Raw genomic sequence first — 18032 nt, forward strand, 5'->3', positions numbered from 1 at the left:
GGTTGTAGCAAGGACAGTGAAATTATTTTTTTACTGGAAATGTGTCGTATCGTGCATGAGGACACTATGAGTGTCAGGTGTGAATAATGAAGACAAATCACAAACTACAAGTTCCTCCTTCTGTTCTTTTTCTTTATCCTTCTCGCTCTCTCTCTCTCACACACACTTTCTGTGCTTCACTCTTTCCCGTGACTCATGCTGTGGGTTTGCAGGCCATCATAAGACCAAGTTGCCATAGCGACCACATCACTGAGAGTTTAGGAGTGTGTGGAGTATGGAGTTGATGTAACATTACTGTGTGTAACACACACACACACACACACACACACACACACACACACACACACACACACACACACACAAACCTCCACACAAACACACCTACATGCTCTTAGGGATAATGTTTGTGTGGGTGGTCAGAGCTCTGTGCTGTGGTTCTAAAGCAACATAGTGACCATTCAAGTATGACTGTAGAAATCATAGTTGTAATTTTTCTCAGGTACAGTAGACACTTGGATATAACATTTGATTGCAAATAATGCTGTTTTGTATGAAGCTTGTTAGGTTTCAAAACACAGCCAATCTCTTATGACTGTGTTCTGAAATGGTCTCTGCAGAATTCATACAACGGCATGAAAATGAGGTGTTAATGAAGTCTGAACATCTAAGAAACAGCTGCTTTGAGTTAAAGCTAACATCAACATATAAAATATTCTGCTACATGCTTTTATGAATTATTAAGGGATTGCCAAGAGATTAGAAATCCCAACCAGGAAAATGTATTTTTTTCATGAAGATGAGCAAAGCTGTTTTACTGTCCTGATTCATTCAGTTGTTTGTGGGAACTTGTTTAAAAATGAAAATCACGTGATAAAAATTAAATGACAGTATGACAACGGTTGTCATTTATGTTGCTTTTCCTAATTGAATGGAAAATAATTTGACTTAAATTTTGTCAAGAGTGTCAGAGCAGCTTTACAAATTCACTGCATGCATGTCTTGAGCAGTGTGTCTTTTTGTTACTGGAGAACAGAGCTTGTGAAAATCAGGCTGTGAATCTGGAGAAGCAGCAGCATGCTAACCATCCTGGGAGATGGATGGTGCATTATGAGATTTGGAGTAAATAAACTGCTTTGTTTTTTCAGTTCACACAGATATACTGGAGAAATTGAGCACAGAAGAGCAGAGCTGCAGTCTTAACACATTTAGGTTAAACACTGAGCTGCAGAGTAACTCACAATATCAATGTGCACAAAGATGCAGACAAAAAACCTGTATGTGCCAAAGTTTTTGTCAACCTCTCGAGAAAAAGTTTAAAGAGCAAAAAGCACTGTGACACTGACACATGATATATTCACACATAATAAAGGCTTTGTTGTAGGGCACATGTGGAAGAGATCCATAGAGATGCTTTGTTTCATGTGTTTTGACATATCTTGTTGTGCTGTAAAAATAGTTTGGTTTGAAAAGGCCTTAACATCTAAATTAAATGGACATTCACCTATTTGCTTAATGCATTTTATTGATCTTAAGGTGAATGGGCCATTCTATGAATGTTTAATTTTTTTTTTAATTTAAAGTGCCTTTTTAATCAAAATGTCATAACCTGATTTTCCGATTGATTTTGCTCTGCTGACGAATGTCGGACTTATCCAGCCAGTCATTTCATCGGCCAAAAAATTTCTACACCTTTCTTTAATCGAAATAACTTCCCCTCCCTCGTACAGCAACATCTCTTCTATTCTCTGATGACATGTTTACTGGCGGGAGGGTGGGATAACCTGTCACTCACATGACATCTCAGCAATAGCAAACCACAACAATCTAATCCATTCCGATGGACAAAATCAAGTCCTGCCCTACATTTTTTTTCTTGTAAAGCTGTTTCATTCGGATATATACATCACAATAGTGAAGAAAAGACTTTTGTGATCTCATCTTTTGTGTCATGTCGACTTTAAGCTTTTGCCTCCATCCAATCATCAACCAATGAATTGACCAAGTGCCTGCCATGAAAATGTTTATTTTCGTAAATCCATTTTACTCAGATGTACGTCACAATACAGAAGAAAACATCGTTACTTCCGCTACTTCTGATATATTGTGACTTCAACACATACTTCCATTAGGCATGGGTTGTTTATCAAATGAAGTGTCATATCTATTTGTTATATCTTCTGTATCCATATGTTTATCTTAGGCAGTCCGTCAGCCAAGCAGAGCAGCACAGCCCATGGTGCTCGATCACCTGCTCCTAAAGTTCACACCAGCAGCTTCATGTCCTCTGGCGTCAAGGTAAGACTGAAAGTATATGGTTTTCTCTCATAGTGTATGGATTTATTCAATGCAACCCTGCTTTGATTTCAGTTTAGGGTCTTATTGCTGAAGTGCAGCCGTGTGGTTAGGACGCCTAAAGAAGAATTTACCTACTGATTGTATTTTGCTTCCCTTTAGCAGTCTTTTATTTCATTATCTGGAAGTGGCTTGATTTATTACCATGCATAGTGGTGAGCATCTCTCTCTTGCTTCTACAAGGCAACTGAAGTGAAGGGTGGGTGGATGAGAATATAATATCAGAAGAAATGATGTGGGTATTGTGATTCAACTATAATTGAAAAATACAGATGTAGGCATTTGAAAACAATGTGGCACAATCAGTTCCCCTTCAGGCAGATTGGCAGGATGAATCAGTCCATTTGTGTTCAGAGAGAGCTGTAATGGAGCTTGTAAGAGGAAGGCACTCCTAAATAGGAAATCATTTGTCTGTCATTGTGTTTTAGAGCTATATTAATATGGTGTTTTAGAGCTATATTAATATGGGCTCTGCTGTTATTTACAAAGTGAAATGATAGTTTTTGACTGAATCATACCGACACTTAAAGCTTTAATAGGTTGTCTGTCCTTCTGTTGAACTGATGAGAAACACGCTGAAATTAAGTAATGATCTTCCTCTCTCTCTATCTGGGTTATTCTCTGAGGCTGTTTCAGTGTTTTCTGGACACTGCAGGCTAAATTAACACCAGTAGTTATTAATAGGTACTGCTAGGCGGTGCAGTAAGCGGTCTGCAGCAGCTGTGTGTGTGTGTGAGAGGGTTTAAAATGGGACATCTAACTGTGGCGTGATGCTGCACAAGCTATGCAGAGGACTGGAGTATTCCCAGAACACACACTCACACACTCTCTCACTCACTCACTGACACTCACACTCTCTCACTCACTCACTGACACTCACACTCTCTCACTCACTCACTGACACTCACACTCTCTCACTCACTTTCTTTGATGGCACTTTTGATCAATTTAATGCCTCCTTGCTGAATCAAAGTATTAATTTATTTTAAAAAACATCTTACTGACACCAAAATTTGGAACAATAGTGTAGGCCTACTTGACTGAATTAATTTTTCCATGTCTCAGGATTTTAAAAAACCTTTTTGTCAGAAGCTTAAATGCTTGAAAAATGTTTTGTAATTATAAATTGTGCCTATGAATTTCTTTCTAGGAAAAAAACTTTATTTTTTTCTTTAAATGACAAAGTGAAAGCATAAAACTATGTCCATGATACATGTGAATTCCATTTAAATAGTGTTTAAAAAGCATCCCAGAATGCCCTTCATGAATTTCTTAAGAGAATGATCGGTGTACATAGCTGGAATCTAGTCAGAGGGTGATATAAGAGATATAATAATATATAAGAGAGGTTTGATTTGCTTAACATTTTGATCACTAGGCCTATATAATTCCCATACTTCCATTTGTGTTATTTCATAGTCTTAGGACTTAGTATTGAGTGATAAACATGTGTGCAAACTTTTTTTTTTTGCACTGTAGTTTCCTGAAGGAACAGAATTTGGATTTAAATTCATATTTAGAGTGTTTAAGCGTGAGCGTTGTTACTGTTGTATATAAGAGCAATATGACAGTGATAATGTGTGTGTTGTGTGATGGAGCTTGTGTAAGTGTGTGTGTTTTGCTGTGTGCTATTGCTACTGGCAGGAGAGGTGAATGTCGCACAAGTTCACCGAGTTCATCTCAATGTTCAGTCTCTCCCTCAGGAGAAGTGTGTGTTTATCTTACCTAAGGGAATGTGAGGTTCACTAAATTAACTTTGGATTTGATCTCACATCCAATATCTCTGAAAATATCTTGGATCAAATTGAACCGTGAATCAAACTGATGGTTTTTCAGTGCACATCTCGCTGTAATACGACACGCACAGAGTAATAAAATGTATCTGTCTGACTGTCTGTTTGTCTTAAGGTTATAATCAAACAAGAACCAGGAGAGGTGCCCACCCAGCCGTCACCACAGCAACAGGTGATCTCCACGGCAACATCCCAGCAGCAACAACAGTATGTGACTGTGAAGGGCGGTCACATGATAGCCATGTCGCCGCAGAAACAGAGCGGGGCGGGGGCTGGAGGAGGGGCCACACCCAGCAAGGTTTCTATGTATACTTTTTGTTTTTTATTTTGTTTCTACCATTGTTACGGTTCATTTTGCTTATTTATGTTTTGTTTGACTCTTCAGTCACAAAACCAACATCATATCTTTCAGTTCTCTGGTTGTATTTCATGGCTGACAACATTTCAGCATCCAAGCTCAAAGATTGTTCCCATCCACATATAATATCCAAAATTGATGTCTAGCTAGTTCCATACAAAACTGAAGTGTTTCTACAGTCCCATCCCTTGTTCAATGCTGGCCGTCCTGTCTGAGAGAGTTTTTGAAAACTGGAGTGCGCTGTGGTCATGCAGTCTAAACATATCTCAGGTCATTGTGCCTCTATGGACGTCCTACTCTTCTCTTTACTGCAGCCTTTTTTTAGCACTTGAGAGTCAAAGTCGCTCCTGTAGAGACTGTCCATCTACAATACACCACTCTGCGCAAAAAAAGACATCTTAATTCCCTGACTCTACAATAAAGGCTTAAGCACATTTATTTCTTCATTTTTTATTCCATATTTTTTATATTACTCTACAGATCTCAAGGTTTAAAGTCAAACCATTTTCTATTTGATCTTTATAATAAATGGGCCTCGATCTGGCCCATTTAAGGGTGCGTTCACACTTGGCATGTTTGGTTTGAGTAAAACAAACCCTGGTGCGATTGCTCCGTTAGTGCGGTTCATTTGATTAAGTGTGAACGCTGCCATCCGAACCCTGGTGCACCAAACAAGCTGACCGAGACCGCTGAAAAGATGGGTCTCGGTCCCCTTCCAAACAAAGTCTGGTGCGGTTCGAATGAAATATGAACGCAACACGGACCAAAGACATGTAAACAAAACAAAAACGGGACATGTCACAAGATGTGACTCACTAAAAAAGTGAATGCTCTAGTATACCTGTTTTTTCTCGTCACAATGTTGCCCATCACAGTTCGGTACAGGCATCAGAACCGTGTCTTCTATTAGAAGCAGATCTTCGTTTGTGTGTGTGATGGAGGGATTCCTGCCGCTGTTTTGATCCTTTACACATTTTATAAGCTCTTCACAAGTTCTCAGCTCCATCATTTACCATCATATGTACACATATGCAGCGAGCCCATTTATCCCAGCACACAGCATTGTTTTGGATGTTCGGCAAGTCCCGTCACAAAATATGCGTAATAAAAGCTGACCAATCAGGTTGTGAACATATCCCAATGCCTTTTAGGTTTTGTGTTAAAATGCCTAAACGCTATGTGAACGCTAAGCTGACCAGGACTACTTTTTTTTTTTTTTCGGTCCGGACCAAAAGATTTCTATTTCAAATAAATACTGTTCTTTAATAATATATATTTTTTATTTGTTTTAATCCGACAAATGTAGTCTTGGTGATCATAAAAGACTTCTTTAAAAAATATTTAAAAAAATATTACTGACCCCAACATTTTAACCAGTAGTATACTTAATTTTTAATTAATAAAAAAATATTATGAGCTGATGAAAGATATTGAGTAATTGTTTTATAAACTTTTTTTTGTACCAAAAGGAGACCAAAAGTCTTACTTTTATTGTAAGAAAAACTTTAAGTAAATGGCACCTTTTAAAAACTGTTTACAAAGTGCTTTACAGAAGAGACATACACATTCACAGAAAAGAAAAACATACACAGATAATAGATTTAAAAAAACAACAAAACAAAATACAACAATAAAATAAATCAAGGAAAGGCCCCAGCGAACAAATGTGTTTTGAGATACTTTTTAAAAGTGCATAGTGAGTCGACTGGTTAGTGATACTTTTTAATGAACAAGTTTTTCCAGATGCAGAGTAACTGTCTGTGTGTGTTTGCGTAGGTGTTGGGAATTCCACTGGGCTCTGCCGTTAAACAGGTCTCCATGAGTAGCGGGCAGATCTTGGTTGCTAAGTCCAGCCCCTCTGTGTCCAAGGTGGTGGGCCAAAAGCAAGTGGTAGCACAGGGCGTCGCTAAAGCAATCGTCAGTGGAGGAGGCAGCGGTGCAAGCAGCATTGTGGGACAGCAGGTGCATGCTGGTACCAAGGCAGCAAGTGGGTCTGGAGGAAGTGGCAAAAGTGGAGGTCAGAGTTCATTCACTTTTTTTTTTTTTACCCTCATCATGCCATAAACTAACCCATATAGTTCAACAACTGATCTTTACTCTGCTATGTCTTTCTTTTAAACAGGTCAAAATAAATGTATGAACTAATCTTAACCAGGGGTGACGTGACAAGTTGTCAGTATTAGGTTGTTGTTTTTTCACTGAAAATGATACACTGCATAAAGCTATAATCTCTACAAATCAGTTGCTGATTTGTTCAGATGCATGAATCCATGTCTGAATTATAAAATAAAATTGTGTATGTTACATGTAGTAATTTTTAGAAAGTAAAGTTTGTATTTCTTGCTAGGGATGCTAATTCAGATGTTCAGAATAGGAGTGTGTGTGAAAGCATCTGTTTGTGTGTTTAGAGTGTTTATCAGGCTGATCAGCAGATGTTGTGCTGAAAGGGGAATATCACAGGGCTAATCTAAATGTGGCTGCTGTACTGCAGAGCTGACTAAACCATTAGGAATCGCCATTACTCAGTCAGACACTCGTATCTCCCTGCTGCCACAGGGGAAACAGGATTTAGTTTGATTAATTTTAAAAACACCAAATATGTGGATGCGTATTGAAAGCTTGTTTTAGTGGTATATGTAATAGTCTTTAAGCCTTTAAGATATTCTGTCTAGGTTCTGTACTTTTTATTAATTTAGTTATTCTGACCCTTAAAGGAACAGCTCAGCAATAGAAAAAAATTATAATAATATTAATAATTAATTTACACGTTATGTTGTCCCAAACTTGTATGACTTTTTTCTTTCATGAAGCACAAAAGAGTTAAAAAAATTAATTACACTACCATTATTTTTTTCGGAAGACATCTCTTATTCTCACCAATGCTCAAATCTCATTGTGAAATATTACAATGTAAAATAACTATTTTATACTTTAATATATTTATAAATATATTGTCACTTTTGATCAATTGAATGCATCCTTGCTGAATACAATTTCTGTCCAAAGAAAATCGGACCCCAAACTTTTGAATAGTAGTTCACGCTACTTTTTCCCATACAGTGGAAAACATACAGCCGGTGTTTACTGTCAAGGATAAAAACACCATGAAAATAGTTAATACGGTTCAGAGCCATACAGTTGCTTTCAGTGTGAAGAGATAAGTTTATATTCACTGAAACTTTTGGTGATTTGTGTTTATTTTTATTTTTCAGTAATGGCTACCCTCCAGCTGCCAGCAAATAACTTGGCAAACCTGGCCAATCTGCCTCCAGGTACCAAACTCTACCTGACCACCAACAGCAAGAACCCATCAGGCAAAGGCAAACTGCTACTGATCCCACAGGGAGCCATTCTGAGAGCCTCACACAGCGCAGGTCAGACATCCATACATACAGACGTATCATAGGATTTGGGAAATATCATCGTTCGTCTCTCTGGGGCTGTTTACATCTGGTATTAAGATGTATATTGTTTGATCGTATCACAAGTAGACGAGGGAGACACATTAAGACCTGTTTACAACTGGTGTTTCAATCCACCTCATTTTTTGTCTCTGTCTGTAGGCCAGCAGTCTCAGAGTTCTGGTTCTGGAGGGTCACATTCCTCCAGTGGTTCCTCAGGGACTGGCAGCCTGCCTTCCAATTTATCCTACACTTCTTACATCCTTAAACAGACTCCACAGGTAATAGTCTTTGTTGTAAACTGTTTAAAATACAGATATAAGTATGTGGAATGGATCCTGATATATTCAAACTGTTTATTCCAATTTAAACAACTTTAGTTTGAACGTGTTTACTATTACTTTGTTCTTGCATACTCTATATATACTCTAAATAACCTTTATTTAATGTGTTTAGCTCAGTGGGTGCTCTTGTTGTCCAAAACAGTGTCTAGTCAAAGACACACACATTCCAAAAGCCTATCCCTGTCAGTTTGTGTTACGTTGACAAAGTCACTATTGATCTTTTCAGGGCACGTTTTTGGTTGGCCAGCCAGGGGGCTCTGGAAAACAGAGCTCTGGTGGTGGTGGTGGTCATGTGGCGTCGAGTCCTGCTTCCAGTACTCAGCAGGCCATTCGGGTCACAGCAGGACAGAAGGCAGCCATTTTGGCTCAGGTGTGTTACAAAGGAAGGATTTATTAACACAAAATTTCCCCTTCTACTTTATATAGTTGATTAGCTTCAGGAATATGAATAAAATGATGTAATATATAATGTTATTTAATGTATATTGCAATATAAATTATTATTAATAATATAATAATAAAAGTTATTTTATTTATTATATAGATGGAGCATATTGGATTGGAATAGACGGGTGTTTAGGTTATGCTGTACGTTTGTTTTTACATGCAAGATAATGCAGTTGAAAGATGTTTTGTCTTTTTTTTTCAGTACCTGACCCCATTTAACTTTTAATTAGATTCAACATGCAGTCTCACAGTAATATAATTAGAAGAAGAAATATAATTTCTTTTTGGTGTGGTTCTGTAGATAGCAATGCAGAAAACACTGAGATGGATTCAACAGTGCATTAATTTCCCTTGCTAAAACAGTCATAGCTAGCTTCAATAAAATAAAGAAATAAAATGTTAAAACACACACACACTCACAGTGACTCAGAAGGAGTGGGATCAGTTTAGCTACTGTATAAAAGAAAAAGTGTTCAGGGGTTTGCCATTATTTCCTCCCTCTCGGTCATCGCTTTCTTGCTCTCTCTCTCCATCTCATTGATCTTTCTTTATCTCTTTTCTTTTTTTCAATTGCTGCACTTTCATTAGTGTTACACAACGCCTCTTCTGAAAAGCTCACACTCTCTAGAGCCCTGTGTGTGTGTGTGTGTGTGTGTGTGTGTGTGTGTGTGTGTGTGTGTGTGTGTGTGTGTGTGTGTGTGTGTGTGTGTGTGTGTGTGTCCTGATTATCAGATAGAGGCTAATGAGTATGCCTGCAGCTGACATTTGAGCTGTAATTCAACCTGTGAACACACGCTCATGCACATCGTTTCCTTCCTTCCTTCTCTTACTACCTTTCTTCTTGTTAATTATCCATTAAAATCATACCCTCATTATTCTCATCATAAAGTGCAGCACACCGCACCATGATTTCTGCTCATATTTTTTTTATTAGAATTCTCGTTATCCCCTTCAGCACATGTGAGACTATCAATCCTTTCCCTCTGGTCTGTTAGACCTGCTAGAATGTGTTTGTGTTCAGTAAAATGGTCATATATATCATATATATATCAGCACCTGACATACTTAAATACCCTGAAGGTGGTGGTGGAGTATTTGCTGTGTGCTTGAGAGAAAAGGGATATTAGAGGGAAAGAGATGGGCTTTAGGAACTGAACATGCAAGAATGAGTGTGAGAAACAAGTTAAAGTCTTCTTGCTATATAATTACATTTGCTTTATGTGAAAGAGATGCCCACAGTCTTTTTAAATCAAATGAATATATTAGCATTAATATTAAAGTACATAATTGCCAAAGTGGTGTAGGACAACATTTCGGTTTATATACAGAATGTATGAATAGATAAATTAAATCAAATAAAAATAAACAAATACTAAAAAGTAAAAATCTATTTCACTTTTGTACTGTTAAGAAAAATGTTGGGAGAGACTAGTTTTTACGAACTGAAAGCATTCAAACTAAATGCATTACATATGTTTTTTTTTTTTTTTACTTCATTCTCTTAATGTTTTGATTGACAGGTGGTGGGTGGGTCACAAAGTTCTCAGGTGAAGCTGTCAGACGGCTCGGTGAAGATGGTAACAGCTGCCGCAGCAAGTCACCTGAACAAGCCAGGCACAACAACCCTGAGAATGACGGGAGGTGTCATTACTGCCACAAGCTCCACCCCAACAACACCCAGTTCCACGCCAACCTCTCAACAGGTAAGAGATGTATCTTTTTTTTCTACATTGTCTGACAAGGCGTGACACACTGACTCGAGAATTGGCGTACGTATTAGGTAGCTTACCGTAGTCATTATCATCATTCTGTTTCTTTGACATGATAGAAACATGTGTTGTGCATGCGTCACAAAGTTAATATTCATATCTATTTTGTTAGATAAATAATGTTTATTTGTGCTAATGTTTTCCCCTGTGCAGTCAGCAGAAGCCAGTGGAGCATCTTCCTCTCAGCCATTACCTCAGACAGCTAAAGCACCACCGCAGCACCCTGTGCTTGTAGCTGCCAATCAAGCTGCCGTGATCAGTGCAGCCAAGAGTGCTAGCTCTGCCGCCAACACAGCAAAGAGTTCTGCCTCTGGCACTGGGGCCGTAGTCACAGTTGCCAAGACCGTCAACATGCCTCTTATCAGTCTGTCAAAGGGGGCGGGGTCGTCTGTAGTGGGCGGGTCCAAAAGCTCCAGCCCTTCATTGGTCACTGCAGCATCACTGATTGGGGGAGGAACTTTCAGCGGGAAAACTGCTACCACCATCTCAGGTAACCAGTCATCTGGTGTCCAGAGTTGCCAAATATTTTGTCGTTAAGGTGCGGTCACATTTACCGTTGTTCAGGAATCCAAATAATCTGGAATTTTTGCGTGAGGGCGAAAGATTTCCCCACGCAGATTTAGCTATGGGTTGAATTTGGTGATATGAATTTACTTCATTGACCAACAGAAAGCTGCTTGGTTTGAAAGTGACTTCTTTGTGAGTTGTGCTTCATACATCACTGCATTATTGACAATAGACAATGGACCTTTTTTGCCCACAAAATTTTGCTAATATGATCAACACCTTTAGAATGGCAAACCGCTAAAGCTCTCACTGACTCTTACAGATCACAAAATGTAATGTAATCTGATGACTGAATGGCCTTGACCATTAGCTTCAGGAGTGAAGTTAATCTTTCTCAACACTGAATTAGGGGGGTAGGTGGTGTGTCAAAGTCTTATAACTTCATACATCACAGTAACTTTATCATGATTAATGAATGGAAAAATTTAAATTGGTTGACATATTTAAAAAAAATGTTACAACACATATTTTTTTGGATAATGCAAGCTGTCCACCCCTTCTTAGAATTAATTGTCGTAAAGTTCATTACCTGTAATCCATTGCTTGAAATGCTTCATTTGTTTCATTTTTTGGTCACTGTTTTGTGTTCACCGTGATTCTCTTCACTCTTGCAGGAATGTTGAAGTTGCACCCAGCTCAGTCCAGTTCCCAGCAAACGGTTCTCACCATCCCATCCAATCAGCTGAAGCAGCTCAGTGTGGGCAGTGGGTCCTCTGCGCTGCAGACTATCTTGATGCCTGTTGGCAAAGGTAACATCACCCTGTTCCTCTTATACCCACACAGCCTTACTAACACTCCTGATCTCTACAGTCCTGAAGGATGCGAGTCGGTGTAATATTGTAAAGTTAGATTATTTATTTTCAACTTCATGCTTTAGTTAACTGCTTTGACACATAAGCTTTCTTCCCAATGCTGGCAACCCAAAGATTGAAGGTTCGATTCATGATTCATCACAATTGTGATCTCTTAAACAAGGCACTCTTGTATGTTGTGATGGGCTGTTTCAGGTTTTAGTGTTATAATTCTACCAGCCTTCATGGACTGATGTTTTTTGTCAGCTGTGTTAAGCCTGCAAGATTGTATGTATCAGAGATATTTGTTTTTGTTTAGCATTCATCAGCGATGACAGTAATAGGTGAACAGAGCTCCAGAGACACTCTCTTGTCAGATATGGTTTTCATTTTCTCATTTTGCGCTCTCTCTCTACCTTGTTGCTTTGTTTTAGATTGATCTGTGCGGCACCATGGCGGCAAAAGCTGCCTCAGTTTAGTTTATTTTGCGTTGAATGAATACAGCACATCAGAGCAGTAAGACAGGTCATTTCCTCTAACAATTGCAAGCTGTTGTCATAGTGATAGAGAGGGATATGAGTAAAGAAAGCAATAGAGAGATTACAGCATTCAGTAATTGAGAAATGGCAGGCTTGAGTGCTCTTAACATTTATGAGGGACAACAGGAACTGTATGAATCAGAACATAAAAAACACTTTAATGCTACCTTAGTCATGTCAGAATGATGGTTTTTACTAAATTAGCACTAGGGGTGGGCAATAAGAACAAAATGTAACTTCACAAAATGAAAAATGTTATTTCCAGATAACAATATATAGTATTTATTTAATTAAAAATACAATAAAACAAAGATACAAATTAAATAAGCCTGGTAAAGAAGGTGTATTTAAGATGTTTCACTTAAGAAATACTACCAAAATGTAATAATGTTATGTAAAAATAAAACATTCTTAACTGTATGAATTAAATCTACATTAATGTTGCACTTAATTTTCTTGGACTGAGGATATATTACATACCACGATATAGAAAAATCTCTATTGATAGACACTATATATCATCACCATGCAACAGATTTAGTTATAGTACTTGACATAGTCCAACCAATCTAGTTACCAAAGTCCCCCTGTGGTCAATAATCGTATCCCTTAAAACTCATCTTTGATCACCAAAATGGCATATTTAAATGTTTTTTCCTGTGGATTTTTTTATTTATTCAGGCCTTAAAATAGCTTGAATGTAACTACACCCTTGCTTCATGTAATAGATGTGGATCCTTAAATGCAAATCAGCCCCACCTACACTCACTCACACAGGCTTGTCTACATGTTGATGTACTGCATTAGATTGGTAATGCGTTTTATGTATCACTCTCTAAAACACTGGACACATAACTGTAATTAATATGATTTGCTTTGGCTTGATTACATTCTCAAACAGCTAATAATGTGTTGCTAATGTTACATAAACCATGTTCCCGTTCACCATCTCAGAGTCAGACAGCTACCTTCTAAAAATCAGTGTCCTTTGTAGAAACTCTTTGAACAACTCAGTCAGAACATCAGTGGAGAAAGGCATATAGTTCATCATAACATCGTAATATACGTCATCAATACATAATTCACCCGCTATATTGCTAAATGTACCCGATTTTTCATATCAACAGAAAAATATACCAGTATAACCTGGCTTCTCTTGAGACTCCACTGCTTCAGAGCACTCATAGTTAATGATATGCTAAAGCCCGCCCGCACATTGACGTGATTGGTTACAAGGTAGTTTGTGACGTGATTTCAAACAGCGTTTTTGTGAATGTCTTTGGTTCACTGCAGTTTTAAGGAGAAATTGCTGTTTGTTTTTTTCCTCAGCAATGGTGTTGACTGATGAATTTCTTAAAGCAGTTTAAAAACACCTCATAGTAATATAAACAACATTAAAAACTTGATTTTTACCACAGGGGGTCTTTAAGGCTACACATCATGTTGCTGCTGGTCTCTCTTGATCAGAAAAACACGAAGCAATTTTTGTAGCCTTTGTAGCAATTAAAGTAAATCTAAAAGCAATTATTGGTACTAATGGTATCCCAGATGACCCCAGATTTACATTTTTACATTAATGCATTTATCAGATGCTTTTATCCAAAGCGGCCGATGATTAACAACGGATAATAAATTAGGCTAATACTGCAAACTAATATTGTACATTTTTGTATTATGGCTTGTCTAATAATGACCCATAAATAAAGTGAAAAGTTAATTTACCCTTGTGCCTCTGAATCATTCGGGACTATCCAGAAAAGATTTCCCCTTCAGATCTAGCAGCGTCCCTAGAGGTAGCTATGGATATGTAGTTAGCTGTAACATCGATACAATATCAATCACACGCCTAACTTGAGGCACATTCTCTACTTTTCATTTTGTTACAATAGCTTTGGTAAAGCTCTTCGATGGGTGAAATAGTCAGAAAGAAATATGAAATGGCTAACCAAAATTACTTGAGTGCACATTATGTAGTAATAAAAACTTCTGAATGTCCAGAATGTGCTGCTCTGGAAAAAGCTTGTAAGCATCAAAATCTGACATAGCATTTTGTTTATATCTCATTAAGACTTACCTACACTACCGTTCACCAAGACTGCATTTACTTGATCAAAAATACTGTAAAAACAAGTAATGATGTGAAATGTTATTATTACCATTTAAAATAACTTTTCTATTTTAATATATTTGTAATTTATTAGACTGATACATTATTGTTCAGGGTTCTTTGATAAATAGAAAGTTCAAAAGAACATAATCTTTTGAAACATTATGAGCTAGTGTCACTTTTGATCAATTTAATGCATCCTACTTGAATAAAAGCATTCATTTCTTTTTCTTTTTTAAATGAAAACTGATTCCAATCTTTTGAATGGTAAAGTAAACCTGTGTGTGTTTGTGTTGTAGTTGTGCAGTCTGGTGCTAAAGCATCTAGCAGCAACACAACCACGAGTGGAACTGCTTCCTCAGCATCCACACCTGTAGCTCAAGGTAAGACACACACACACACACATTCATACATACAGTGGAAATAACGTCAAGGAGTTATGTGTATAGCTATTCAAACTTTTTCTTTACCTCTGTTGTGCTTGTCTCGTTACATAGTTAAAACTGAACCTGGTTTGGTTGGCTTCACTTGTACGACTCCAGTTCCCCAAACATCTGCCCCAGCCACTTCAACACCCACCCCTGCTCCCTTGCCGACAACCCCTACATCCACAGACACAGCTGCTATTAAAGAAGAACAGGGCATGGAATCAACACATGAACTCATCAAGTAAGAAGCGCACACACAATTGTGTGTCTCTGTCCTGATCTGTCTGAATATCTGAGATTCACTAAGGTTTCTGTTTCTGCAGAGGGGCATTGACACCCACAGACTTGCACATTCACCAATTTTTTAATTGCACGTTGTCCTAGCAACAACCAGTCAGTAATAATACTGATGTAATTCTCTTGATATAAAAAAAAATCATCTTTAATAATTCTTTAAAATAGTTCTGACATTTTGAATTTGATTTCACTAAAAGTAATGACATTTTCTGGAGTGAATACAGTTGTATTAATTACTCAATTATAAGTTACCATGCAATTTTTCTGACCAATTAAATCTCGTAACACTATTGAGTAAAACGCAATAGATAGATAGAAAGTCTATTTATTGTCTTTTTTATTTTGCAGTGCCTAGTCTTCAATCTAGTCTGCAAACTCTCAATTGAAATAATAATAAAATAAATAAAAAACACTGCTGCTCAATATCAGTGCAGGAAACTCATTTATTTTTTTGTAATGTTGAAAGCTTGTAATATTGTCAATCAAACTTTGTCAATCTCTCTCAGCACGGAACACATCGAGAACATGACGCAACTTCTGACAGTCATAGTGAAGAAATTTCCTCTGATTATCCCTGAGAAAAGTAAGTTTAATTTCACATATTTTAAAGTCAGCATGCAATGAACATTCACCCTAGTTCATTTCTAATTGCATGTTATTCATCCATACATATACTGGTGTTCAAAAGTTTGGGTTTGGTAACATTAAAAAAAAAGTTAATTTAAATAAGTCTCTTATGCTCACCAAGCTTTTATTTGATCAACAATACAGTAAAAACAGTAATATTGTGAAATATTACTACCATTTAAAATAACTATTTTCTATTTTAATATATTTTAAATTTAAATTGATTGTGTTGGCGAAGCTGAATCTTCAGCATCATTACTCGCCTTTAATGTCACACGATCCTTCAGAAATCATTCTATGCAGATTTGGTGCTAAACATTTCTTCTTATTATCAATTTTGAAAATCATTGTGCTGCTTAATATTGTGAAAACCTTGATGCAGTTTTTTTCCAGGATTCAAGTTAAAAAGTGCAGCATTCATTTGAAATAGAATTAGATTTTTTCAAACAATGTAATAGTCTTTACTTTTAAAATGTATTAATTTCTTTAAAACAAAAAAACGTATACACTGTCGTTCAAAAGTTTGTGGTGCAGTTTCTTTTTTTTTCTTCTTTTTTTTAACCTATAATAATATTTAAAAATCAAAATGTCATAACTCTTCCAGTGAAATGACCGTGAAATGTAAATTTACTGTGTGTGTGTGTGTGTGTGTGTGTGTGTGTGTGTGTGTGTGTGTGTGTGTGTGTGTGTGTGTGTGTGTGTGTGTGTGTGTGTGTGTGTGTGTGTGTGTGTGTGTGTGTGTGTGTGTGTGTGTGTGTGTGTGTGTGTGTGTGTGTGTGTGTGTGTGTGTGTGTGTGTGTGTGTGTGTGTGTGTGTGTGTGTGTGTGTGTGTGTGTGTGTGTGTGTGTGTGTGTGTGTGTGTGTGTGTGTGTGTGTGTGTGTGTGTGTGTGTGTGTGTGTGTGTGTGTGTGTGCTTTACAGATGAGGACTCTCATCCGTTCTGCGCCACCTCTGTGGATCAGTACTATTCGTGGAACATTGGCAAACGCAGAGCTGCAGAGGTACAGGATTGTTTGTTTCATCTGGTCTGGGTTCATCAGTAAGCTCTGTTGGATTGTGTTCATTTACTTTGTTTCTTTCTCTCTGTGTAGTTGCAGCGAGCAGTGGCTGTGCGCCGTGTGTGTGCTGATCTGTTAGAGAGAACACCTCGGCTTCAGGCCCTCACCCCACCCAGAACTAAAGAGGTGCTCCGCTGGTGCCGTCTCCGGGGTTACACACCCCCTGACCCAGAACCCCAGCACACAGAGGAGGACTCCATTGAGGACATACTCACACAGATCGACAGTGAACCGGGTGAGTGTGTAGCTTATGTAACGTGTGTGTTTGAACCTGTGATTGAGGTTAATTCATCATGTCCTGTGTCTCTCTCAGCTATCCAGAGCTTTGACTTACACAAGACTTGGCACAGACAATGCAGTAGTGTTCTCTCTCTCTTTAGTTTCCAGTGATGGCGCATTAGCCTGTATAATGATGTCAGTATTCAGAGTTGGGCATTAATTGAACTCTCAGAATTTACAGTTCAGACATGAGCAGCTGAAATTCAGCATCAGCTCTGTTTCAATCCCTACTGAGCATTTTAAGGCATCTTAGATACTGTATGCTCCTGATGCTGTTACACACAGTTTTTGCTGCCTCATAATAATAATAATAAGATATCAAAATGTTGCTGCTTTATCCTCCTTTTTCCTAACAAGCCTACTGAGTTTTACAATATATGATATATCATATATCCCATGAATAATTCACTGGAATGCACTTAGAATCTCTTGTTTTTCTCCCCAAATTTTCACGTTTCTTTCCAGGTTTGCTTTCACACAGATGCTTTCAAATGTAATTGTCTCCCCTTTTCACTTCTAATCCCCATTAGCAATGTTTACTGGAATGTTTCTAAAGCAGGTAAATACAGTATTAAGGAAATCACTCTGAAATATTATCACTCAATGTTCCAGTTAATGAACATTTTAGATTAAGGCAACGCGTGTTACATAATACAGACATGTATTACTACAGTGATATTAAGCACGTCTGTAATATTGCTGCAGAAATAAGCAATGAAAAGCTTTTGGGGCTATTCATTGTCTATTGTAGTCATTTGTTAATGCTTTTACACTATTCCATTGAATATTAAAAGGAAATGTAACAATGTCATCTCATTGTACCCAGTTTATGAAAACCCTTATTATTGAGAACTTTTCGCTGATTGTTTACAGTT

At 37.6% G+C, this 18032-nt stretch overlaps 1 protein-coding gene across 4 annotated transcripts in view; it reads left to right on the forward strand.

The window, feature by feature from the left end:
• yeats2 (YEATS domain containing 2) overlaps positions 1-18032 on the forward strand; it is a 41524-nt gene that overhangs the window by 11707 nt on the left and 11785 nt on the right. For all 4 annotated transcript variants that reach the window (XR_013797817.1, XM_079613836.1, XM_079613835.1 and 1 more), the window contains exons 13-26: positions 2201-2295; positions 4261-4443; positions 6280-6520; positions 7716-7877; positions 8067-8185; positions 8475-8618; positions 10216-10398; positions 10618-10954; positions 11646-11780; positions 14768-14851; positions 14966-15137; positions 15700-15776; positions 16742-16821; positions 16912-17113. Coding sequence is in view for 3 of the 4 variants with exons in the window: in XM_079613836.1 (XP_079469962.1) it covers positions 2201-2295; positions 4261-4443; positions 6280-6520; positions 7716-7877; positions 8067-8185; positions 8475-8618; positions 10216-10398; positions 10618-10954; positions 11646-11780; positions 14768-14851; positions 14966-15137; positions 15700-15776; positions 16742-16821; positions 16912-17113 (2214 nt within the window). In the remaining variant the exon portion in view is untranslated. The remainder of the gene's footprint in view (positions 1-2200; positions 2296-4260; positions 4444-6279; positions 6521-7715; positions 7878-8066; positions 8186-8474; positions 8619-10215; positions 10399-10617; positions 10955-11645; positions 11781-14767; positions 14852-14965; positions 15138-15699; positions 15777-16741; positions 16822-16911; positions 17114-18032) is intronic.

Source organism: Phoxinus phoxinus, assembly GCF_949152265.1.
Source record: "Phoxinus phoxinus genome assembly, chromosome: 5".
Classification (NCBI taxonomy): Eukaryota; Metazoa; Chordata; class Actinopteri; order Cypriniformes; family Leuciscidae; genus Phoxinus; species Phoxinus phoxinus.